Here is a 9,968-nt window from a genome sequence, read left to right as displayed (position 1 = left end):
GGGTAGGAAGCTGGTTCTAGGGACTAGAGTCACACTGGGGGCTGCCATAAGATGGGAAGGGGGTCCTCCCAGAGAATCTTTTATTTGCTCCAACTGAGTTGTGGGCATGGGGTGTTAAATAAGATTTGGACTAGATAGGGATGCTGTACAGAGAAGTTCAGGAAGAGGGCTGAAGGGCAGGTGGCAGTTCAGTGCACCTGAGGCTGGGGGTGCCCATGGCAGAGCCCTCCTGGTGGCTCAGGGGGTGGGCCCAGCTTCTCTGCCTCCTGTTCCACTGACTGGCTCCCATATGCACTGTCTTCCTTCACTTCTGCTGGAGGGACACAGGGAAAGGAACGGGGGCAAGTCAAAGGCTCAGGCCTCCCACCCTCCAGACCCAGCTCCGTCTTCCAGGTTGGCCCCCTTTACCTGTGCTAGGCAGCTTTTCTCGGGTCTCAGGACCTCTTAGCAGTCGCACTCCTTCATCTAGACCCATGTCAGACAGGGCATCCAGCAGACCTGACAAGTCACCACCAGCCAGCTGAGGAGAAGGAAGAGACAGGAGGTTTGAATCATGCTTAGGGCATTAGGGTGGGGAGCTCAGGGGCCAAGGAATCATCTGGGCTCTGAGGTGGGGAAAGCATATGGGGGCTGGGATAGAGTATAGATTGTCCCACCTTATAACTGCGCAGGAGGCTGCCACTGGGTGAAGCTGTCTTCCGGTATGTGTCCACTAGACTGCGCAGTCCTAGCCGCTCTGCCAGCTCTGCCCAGCTACCCTGGGCTTCTGGCCCATCTAGCAGCTGCTCCAGATTCTGTAAGGCTGTCTCCCCAAGTGACAGCCCTGGTCCTGATGGGGCACAGATATAAACATGTCAGTTGCCTCCAGATATGGGCAGAGACAGATACCTGGACACCACCTTTCCCCTGAAAACCTGACAGTCAAGGCCACTGGGACAGAAGATGGAAGGGAAGAACCCTCCTTCAGAGGTTTTGAAGAAGAAGACCTCTGTTAAGATGCTCCTGGGGCCTGGGAATATCTGTGAGACCTTACCTGCAGGGCTGGGTGGGGTCAGGGGGGGCTCCATGATGTTCTGAGCAGCATTAAGCAGCAAGGTCTTCACCTGGGGAGATAGCTTTGACTACTTCCCATCCTACTCTTTAAGCCTAGCTACCTGGAAGTGCACACTCTGGGCCCCATTCCCAAGCCTAGGAGGTACCTGGTGCTTTGTTAGTTACTTCCAGTGCCAGGATAGCCTCACCTTGGTGCTGCGGGTGAGGTCAAGAGGTGTGTGGCCTCGGAAGCTGCTCTGGATGTCCCTCTCAGGTCCCTCGGAATCTGAGTCGCTTCCAGAGGTGGGAGGTGAGGGCAGTGGGCACAGAGGCTCCTCGTTTTCTGCGTGAATGTCAGCACCTGGGGAAGGAAGGCAGTCATCCAGTAGGACAATGGGGGCCTACCTTAATAAATACAAAGTGGGGGTACTAGGAGCACCCTTTTCCTCCCCTTGCCCTGTTCATATGCCTCTATGGGTGAGACTGACCAGCCTTTAGAAGGAGACGGGTAAGGGTTGGGGATCCCAATCCAGCTGCCAGGTGTAGGGGTGTGTTTCCGGCAAAGGTGCGGGCGTTCACATTGGCATGGAGCTGTGGGGTGCAAGAAAGTGGACCCCAGCATGGTTCAGTTGACTGACCCTTCCCACACACCTCATCATCATTCTCAATCTCCCTGCAATCTTGGCTCTACCCCTTCCACAATCCTCATTCCCACCTTGGTGACCAGATGTGTAACCAACCCCAGCTCCTCCATCTCGGTGGCTAGATGCAGTGCTGTTCGGCCTCCCTGTCGCTCTGCAGCCTCCACTTCAGCTCCATTGTCCACCAGCAGATCCAGGCACTCAGGGCTTCGGGCACGAACTGCCAGGTGTACTGGGTACAGTCCTGGGAATGCAGGATATCAGTCTATAGCTGTGATCCCAAAGTGGCCCTAAGATTAGCCCTGATGAGCCAGTCTCAGCACCTAATGTCCACTTGCAAGACACCCTCATTGGTCTTCCTTCACCTCTACCCTCCAAGTTTGGAGTTGGTGGGGAACTTACCCTCAAAATCAGGCATATGTAACAGCTGGGGCACAGTGGGAGCTCCACTGTGCAGCAGTGCTTGCAGCAGGTTTGGGGCTCCAGCACCTGCCCGCAGTGCCAGGTGCATGGCTGAGTCTCCATGCCGATCCAGCAGTGCAGGGTCTGCACCCACCTGTAGCAGAAAGCTCACCACCCTTGTCTGTCCAGTTATCACTGCCAGGTGCAGGGGTGTCTGAGGAAAAGTCAGGGTGAGTCAGGGCCAAGCCAGCTTAGACCCATCTGCCTTCCAACTGCTACTCCCTCACCAGTAGGTGCCCCCTCACCTGGTGCAGGTGGTTGGTGAGGTTGACAACACCGAGGTGCTGGGCATGGTAGATGACATGGGCTATCTGCTCAATGACACTGGTCTGCCCGTGGATGATTGCTAGGTGCAGTGGCCTGGGGGTTGAGGAGTAACTCTGGCTTAGCAAGCCCAGCCACTCAGGATTATCTACCCTCAAAACCCCACCACTTCTTTCCTAGTCTCTCTGGCTGGGGCTTGTTGAACCCAAAATATCTCCAAGGACATCGCCGTACCTGAACTTAATCCTTCTCTGCACTTTTTAAGGTAAATAATGGCTATTATTATGTCCCTTCCTCAGTTGACAAAACTGAAGTTTGGAAAGGGTAAGTACCTTGAGCAGAACTAGCAAATAGTGAGATTTGCAGTGAAATTCGCAGAACCTGAATTCTGGTCTTTTCAACTCCAGGGGCCAGCTCTTTGCAGATCCCTTTCTTGCTCCCACACCACGACCTTGCATCAGGGGTGGTAAATCCCAGACCCTAGGAAGCCCGGCCTCCGCCCGCCCTCTAGCCGCCTACGTGTCTCCGTTCTCGTCCTGAGCCGTCAGCAGGTGGCGCTGTCCCGCCAGCAGCGCGCGCGCGTCCGCCGTGACGCCGTAGTCGAGCAAGGCTCGGGCGCTGCGCTGCGTCAGGCCAAACAGGCGCGCGTTGTACTCCCGAGCTGGGGGGTGACAGGGGGCATGGAAGGATGCATGATTGGTCTCCAGCCCCGGCGTCCCGACCGTTCACATTTTGGAGGCCATACCTCGCAGCAGGACGTCCGGAGCCTGTGGTTCGCCCTCTGGGTTTCCAGGGGGCGCGCTTGGCTCTGCCGCTTCCTCCGTAGCATCCACACACGGCGCGGAGGAGGCCATCTGCGCCCCGCCCCCGCCGCCCGGGTAGCAGCCCATTGGGGCCGCGCCGGACTGGTAGGGGCTGTAGGCCAAGGAGGAGGGGAAAAAGCCGAGGCTGCCACCTGTGGGTACAGGCAGGGCTGTGGGGGGCGGGCACCAGCCAGGACTCTCCCCAATTTCTTCCCCACCATTTCTTTCCCCCCTATCCCTGTCCCCTCCACACATCTTCAGCCTTCAGCACCCCTCACCTCCTCCTCCAGCTCCTCCATAACCCCCAGCAGAGCCCCCAGAGCCTCCACCCATGTGCGAGCCACCTCCAAAGGGCTGGGAGAAGGTAGGCAATGCCTTCCTCCGCTTCCGCTGCACCTCCTCCTTGTCTGGGGGCAAAGGCAAACAAATGTTAAAACTCTAGCTCAAGGGTCATGCCTTAGGGTCTCTTCTTTCAAAAGTACTCAGACTGGCTCCTAGAAATCACCTCTTGGGAACCCTCCAGCCCAGCCCAGTCCCATAGGATCCTCAAGCCCAGTTCCACCTTCTACCAGAGGATAATAGGTGAACTGTTTGGAGTCAGATACATCCCCTCCACGCTTGCGTTTCAGTTGTAGGAACACCGTTACAGGCCGCTCAATCTTCATCTTGTGATAGGGAGGTGTCCGGAACACAATGGCATACTGAGAGGGTGGGGGACAACACAGGGTGTCAGTCAGGCCTTTGCCTAGTTCATCCCCTAGACCAGGCCCTGATCCCTGAGTACCTGTTTATGAACATCGGTGGGAGAGAAGTCCCCAAAGGCCTGCCATCCATTCTCATCATCCTCATAGAACCGAACCTCAATGTCATCTACAGGAAAAGTGAAGCTTGACCATAGTTTCTGGGAGAACCTTCACAGCCATTTATCCTGGACCTGCTCTGATCCTCAGGCTAGAACTCAGTGTCCCTAATTCCCAGTTTGGGCTCCAGCCTCACCTTTCTGCACCTTGTCACAAAGAAGATAAACTTCATCTCCACCCCGTACTGAGCCTGCTGTCTTGTCCATTCGAGAAATCTTCAGGTTTGAGGCCCCTGGAGACTCTATGAGGTGGGAAATAGATTAGGTGATATAATGCCACACTGATGGAGCCAGGGGCTTTAGGGTTATTATCTTGACAACCCAGGAGGTGCAGGAATTACTAATGTCCTCTCATTTACCAAAGCTGGAAGCAACACTCAGAAGGAGAAATGAGTTGCTCAAGACCATTTAGCTCATATGGGGCAGGACCAGGTTCAAACCAAGGCCTGTTTGACTCCATAGCTTGACAATGTCTCTCATGCTCCCTCTGGCACCCAGGCCTGGCACCAATTAGGATACTTACTACTGTCATGGATGGGCTGGGAGATAACTGGCTTCAGGGGAAGGGAAAAAGAGCCATCACTGGCTCGAAGGAAGGCAGAGAAGCGTAGACGCACAATACTCAGATCCATCACTTTCTTCAGCTCTTTGGCCTCCTGCTCCAGCTCCCGCCGCTCAGCCTCTGGGTAGTGAGCATATGTGTAACCACTAGGTTCCTCCTCTTCCCTGCTCCTTCTTTGAGTAGTTTCCATGATTTTCCCTGCCTCCATACCTGTAAGACCGTGGGGCCTGGAGCGGAGCCTCTGCCTCTGAAGTTTTTGTATCATAATCTCCATCATATTCTTCTTGGTCACATGCAGGACACCCAGGTTATTGAATCTGGAGAGGAGGAGGAGGAGTCAGAGGCCTTTGCCCATGCATTTCTTTCCTTCTCAGGCAGCCTTCCCACTGCCAAGCTTAACATAGCCCTACTTCCTCAAGGAAGTTATTCTTGTTAATACTTGGGCCCTCTGGTTCTGGGGCCAACCTAAGCCTCCCCCTTTGTCAGATGCTAAGCACACAGAACTGGGCTGGGGCCTAGGTTTGGCAGGCAACAAAGGGCCATCCTAGTGGGGACCAGGGCTAGGGGACACTTACTGGGCAGTCATGTCCTTGGGCCCCACAGAGACAGCACAGACTCCCAGCTCTGAGCACTGCTTGCCCACCAGGCTGTGGGCATGAGCACGAGGTGGGTCACTGTGTGTTACCAGGTCCACCTCAATCTTGGCAGGGCCCTCGTAGTTACAGATCTGAGTGGGGAAGACAGCTGTCAGTAATGCCCCAACATGCTGTCTCTTAGCCTACCCTCCAGCATCATCCTAGCTTACCTTGACAGTGGGATAGGTTTTCCGTCCCTTCTCACTTGAGGCACCAGGCAGGCCTCCATGAGAAGGACCTTCACAGCCATATCGAAATCGGAAGCCACGCTGAAAGTCCAGAGTGACATTGTAATCAGGAGAGACCATCCTAGGTAGCCACACCTCTGGCCAGCAGTGACCGTAATAATCAGTTATATCTACCCTGAACCAGAAGCACCCCCACTGTGATCAACAGCAACCACCATCCAAACCACAATGGCTTCCTTGGACACTGATCCCTGGGCCCCATGACCACCCACCTATATCTACCCCACTTGCCCCCAAGTTGAAGCCATCCCACACCATCCTTTTTGCTCACTCACTTGCTTAGGCTGTTCCACAATCACCAGGTAGGGGCCATTAGCTGGGGACAGAGGGACCTTGTTAAACTAGGATCTTCTAGCATGTTATCCAGGCAGAGGACACATGCTCTTCCTTTTCCTCCCTCTAACACAAGAGGAGGTTAGCTGACTTACTAACCTGTCTCGGGGACTGGCTCCTTGGGTTCCACAACGGAGGGACTGAATTTGAAATCATCATATTCAGCAATACCATCCAGACCCTGGTTTGGAGACAGATTGGAAGTGGCTGATTTTGCGCCATCCCAGAACCCTCCCACCTCCCAGCTTCAAACCTAAGCAGCTTGCAGACAGGTGATCAGACTGACAAGCGAGCTGGGATAATCTGAGGACATACAAACATAAGGGAACTGAGCGGCTCCCGCAGAAAGACAGACACGGGGGGCACCGGCTGCCTTCAGGGCCAGGCAGCGTGACTCACTGGGTCGTAGCAACTGTCCATGTCTCTGGGCTAGGCCCGGCTCTGTCTGGTGCTCTGTCTGGTGGCTTCGGCCCCTGGTTCTGCTTCTCAGAGTTTTAGGCTCCCGCCTAAGGTGTGTGTGGAGGGAGGGTGACGGGGGGGGGGGAGGGGGTGGCGGGTAGGGAATAAATCAGGATAGGGGTGGGAGGAAAAGGGGTGCCCAGATTTGGGGGAGGGTCCGATCTCCTCCGGTCGCCTGTCCGGGTGTGGCGGGTAAGATCCGGTGGAGAGCGAGATCCGGAGCTGGGCTGGGCCAGTGAAGGGGCAGAAAGTTAGAGCAGTTTAGGAAAGTCCCGAAAATACCAGAGGAGGCGGGGCCGGAGGGGGCGGGCCTGGAAATGACGCCAATGGTCCCGCCCCCGGGGCGGGAGGGGCTGGAGGCTCTCACAGGCTGTGGGCACCGACTGCCTGTCCACCCGCAAAGGGCACGGAGAACCGGGCAAGCCCTGATGGGGGTTAGGTCTCCTCCTCCCTCCAGGGCAGGCGCCGCGGACAGAAGGTCTTTCGCGGCCCTAGAGGCTCAGTCTGAGTCCAGGTCCGCCCCACCCCGTCCCGCGCTCCTCTGGCTTGGAGTAACCTTGGGATTTTCTGCCAGGAGGGAGGCCACGGCTGATTCACCCCAGGGGCTTTTGGGGGGACATTCCTGCTGTCGGAAGGCCTCCTCTTCGAATGACCTGTAGGCGGGGGTTCTTCCCAGTTGGGGGCCCTAGGGTGCTGCCCCGAGAACGTGACTCTGGGCTGCAGGGTAGGGGAAAGGTGTCTCCTTGGGATAGGTTTCTCTCCCTCTCCGCGAATGTCTCAGCTGCCTAGATTCCCAAGCTGCACCTGTTCCTGGTGCCCAGGCCGATCCCTGCACACCTCCGACCCCAGCACAGCCATATGGACTACATGTATGTGTCTCCATCACAGGCATACAAGTGTGTTTCGGCCCAAGTACTCAGATTCATGTTATGTGCAGGGTGTCAACATGCATGTACAAGTGAGAATATCTAAACAGGTGAGTTCCTGAGCTTCTCAGTGTAGGTAAATGTCAGTGCATGGCTAGATGTGTAAGATACGGATGACATGTTTAGGAGGTTGTGAATGAAGGGTGTGTGTTCAGGCATTGGTGCACAGGTGAGCATGTGTGCTTGTGCATGTGTGCGCGAGTTCGACTGTAAAGACACTGCTGTATTCGTGCCTGCACAAGTGCAAGAGTGCATATGTTTGAACAAGGATGTCGACGTGTACCTGTGCGTTTTGTTTGCGTCGGCGCTTTCTGGATGTATGCGTCTGCTGCTCTCCAGATCTGGGACTCGGTCACCTAACGGCCTGCCCTCCTGCCTCCTCCCACAGGCCCCCCACCCCGTTATCCTAGCTACCCAAGGGTCTTAACCCGGCCACTCACCGTGGCGACGACTCTGGTTCCGTCTACTATTAGCGTCCGACCCGCCTCGGATGGGTGGAGACACTACTCCAGTTACCAGGACACCAACGGGGAAAGCCCCCTTTCCGCCCCCCGGAGGGGGGAATTCCCGTGACGTTTCCGTGCGTCACGCCTCGGGCACCTTTTCATTGGCTGAAAGTTTTAACTCCGGGACTCGCGCAGCCAACCAAGAGCGACCCAGGCGCGCCTCTCAGAGCGGAAAGGTTTGGGCTGGGCGGGGAGTAGGGGGTGACTGCCCACCTGGTGCAAGCTCTGGCCGGAGGGCTAGCCCCTGCCAGGACCGGTGACCTAGCACCTCTCCCAGCCGAGGGCTACGGGGCTCGGTTCTCTTCACCCGCCCAGGCTTGCCCTGGACAGTTGAGAGTCCCGGCTAGTACTGGGCTTTTGCTACTCTTAACGCGTGGCTACCTCCGAAGCTGGGGAACCCTGAGGGGAAGCCGGCTGGTCCCAACCCTCCGGTCCCGCGCCCCAAGCCGGGCGGACTGCTGGGAAGTTAGGGGAAGAGGAAGGAAGTTGACTTTGTGGTCAGACCCAGGGCGCCATCTGGCGGCCTCTCTGGAGTCACTAGGAGACTTTGTACAGGGCCCAAAGGCTCCTCCTCTAATCCTCTAAAGGCACGCCTGTAATCCCAGTGGCTCGAGAGGCTGAGACATTCTGTCGTTTGGAGGGAGACTGAGCCCAAAACTTAAATCTACGTGACAGGTCCTTAGCGGACCAGGTTTTCACGCTGACCTGTTCGATAACTCTGCGCTGGGAGAGAGATAGGAGGTTTTTACCTAGGAGACCCACGCCTCTTTCATCCACCACACAGATCAATAATATTAGAATTGAACCGGTCCGGTTGCGCACGCCTGTAATCCCAGCGGTTTAGGAGGCTGAGACAGGAGGATTTCGAGTTCAAAGCCAGCCTCAGCAAAAATGAGGCTCTAAGCAACTCAGTGAGACCCTGTCTCTAAATAAAATATAAAAAAGGGCTGGGGGCGCTGGGTTGTGGCTCAGCAGTAGAGCGCTCACCAGCACATGCGAGGCCCTGGGTTCGATCCTCAGCACCACATAAATAAGTAGATTAAAGCTATTGTGTCCAACTACAACTAAAAAATAAAATTTGTTTTTTAAAAGGGCTGGAGATGGGGCTGGGGTTGTAGCTCCAGCGGTAGCGCGCTCGCCTGGCGTGCGCGGGGCGCTAAATTTGATCCTATAAAATTAAGATGTGTCGGGCTGGGATGTGGCTCAAGCAGTAGCGCGCTCGCCTGGCATGCGTGCGGCCCTGGTTTGATCCTCAGCACCGCATACAAAGAAAGATGTTGTGTCCGCCTAAAACTAAAAAATAAATATAAAAAAATAAATAAAGGGCTGGGGATGTGGCTCAGTGATCGAATGCCCCTGAATTCACTCCCTGGTACAAAAATAAATAAATAAATAAAAATTGAAAAAATAGCCCAAATCTAAATAGTTCAATCTCATCTCTGATGTAGGAAATGACCTCTTGTATACTTTTAACTTCCACTTGAACACATCTAGCAGCAGAAAGATCACAACAGGAATTCACTAAGTCCCACTCAGGGCTGGACCTCTCTGGTTGTTAAGAGTTTCTTCTCTTTAGAAGGTGCCTTAAATTATCTTCATTTCTACAATAGTCAGTCCTCTCTTAGACTTGTAATGGAATAATGGACCATTTCTGGGCCCTCTTGCTGTCCCTAACTTCTGCAACATGTCTCTGACCTTTTTTGGGGGTGGGGGTGGTACTGGGGATTGAAATCAAGGGCACTAGACCACTGAGTCACCTCCAAGCCCTATTTTTTATTTTAGTTAAGAGATAGTGTCTCATTGAGTTGCTTAGTACTTTGCTTTTGCTGAGGCTGTCTTTGAATTCGAGATCCTCCTGTTTCAACCTCCCAAGTCACTGGGATTACAGGTGTGCCACCAGCTATTTCTGACCTTCTTAAGGATGCAATTTACTGGCTTGGCACAAAGAGGTTCTTGATTATGGTTCTTGATTCAGGCTCTTCATTTCCTATTACTTTTCTTCCTCTTCATTTTGACAGCAAATATAGAGTACATTAGTGTAAGCTCTTATTCTTCCCTCCCAATATAGCATGAAAATACACAGATTGGGTATCCCTTATATAAAAATGCTTGAAACCAGAAGTGTTTCAGAGCATCCCCTAATCTCAAAATCTGAACTGCTCCAAAATCTTAAATTTTTGTCAATTTCAGATCAGTGATGCTTGTATTACCTTTACTTTACTGATGAAGTTAAGGCTC

At 54.3% G+C, this 9,968-nt stretch overlaps 1 protein-coding gene across 4 annotated transcripts; it reads right to left on the bottom strand.

Moving 5' to 3' along the window:
- Positions 1-42: 42 nt before the first annotated feature.
- Nfkb2 (nuclear factor kappa B subunit 2) lies at positions 43-8,090 on the bottom strand. Of its 4 annotated transcripts, XM_058581267.1 has the most exons (24): positions 7,665-8,090; positions 6,855-7,015; positions 6,239-6,525; positions 5,939-6,020; positions 5,782-5,822; positions 5,429-5,527; positions 5,199-5,350; positions 4,834-4,940; positions 4,585-4,743; positions 4,199-4,303; positions 3,987-4,072; positions 3,765-3,903; positions 3,481-3,609; positions 3,145-3,354; positions 2,919-3,060; positions 2,381-2,495; positions 2,076-2,289; positions 1,748-1,917; positions 1,521-1,623; positions 1,242-1,393; positions 1,034-1,103; positions 657-829; positions 409-520; positions 43-313 (listed from the first exon to the last, which is right to left on the bottom strand). In XM_058581267.1, exons 3-24 carry the CDS (start codon positions 6,257-6,259, stop codon positions 189-191), a joined length of 2,706 nt encoding a protein of 901 aa, XP_058437250.1. In that variant the 5' UTR covers positions 6,260-6,525; positions 6,855-7,015; positions 7,665-8,090; the 3' UTR covers positions 43-188. The 4 variants fall into 4 exon arrangements, with proteins under 4 accessions (XP_058437250.1, XP_046306288.1, XP_058437251.1 ...); XM_046450332.2 differs by having other exon boundaries at positions 6,239-7,015; XM_058581268.1 differs by lacking the exon at positions 6,855-7,015.
- Between the last annotated feature and the right edge of the window lie 1,878 nt (positions 8,091-9,968).

Source organism: Marmota monax, unplaced genomic scaffold, assembly GCF_021218885.2.
Source record: "Marmota monax isolate L192 unplaced genomic scaffold, Marmota_monax_Labrador192_F-V1.1 WCK01_AAM20220418_F8-fsc00004, whole genome shotgun sequence".
Lineage (NCBI taxonomy): Eukaryota > Metazoa > Chordata > Mammalia > Rodentia > Sciuridae > Marmota > Marmota monax.
The sequence above is the reverse complement of the archived record's forward strand: the minus strand, read 5'-3'. Positions and strand labels throughout refer to the sequence as shown.

Coding starts and splice junctions, on each gene's coding strand:
- Nfkb2 (XM_046450332.2), bottom strand. CDS start 6,259: ATGGACAGTTGCTACGACCCA. Junction 5,528..5,781: donor TTGTGGAACAGCCTAAGCAA/GTGAGTGAGCAA, acceptor CTGGACTTTCAG/CGTGGCTTCCGATTTCGATA. Junction 3,061..3,144: donor TCCGGACGTCCTGCTGCGAG/GTATGGCCTCCA, acceptor GTCACCCCCCAG/CTCGGGAGTACAACGCGCGC.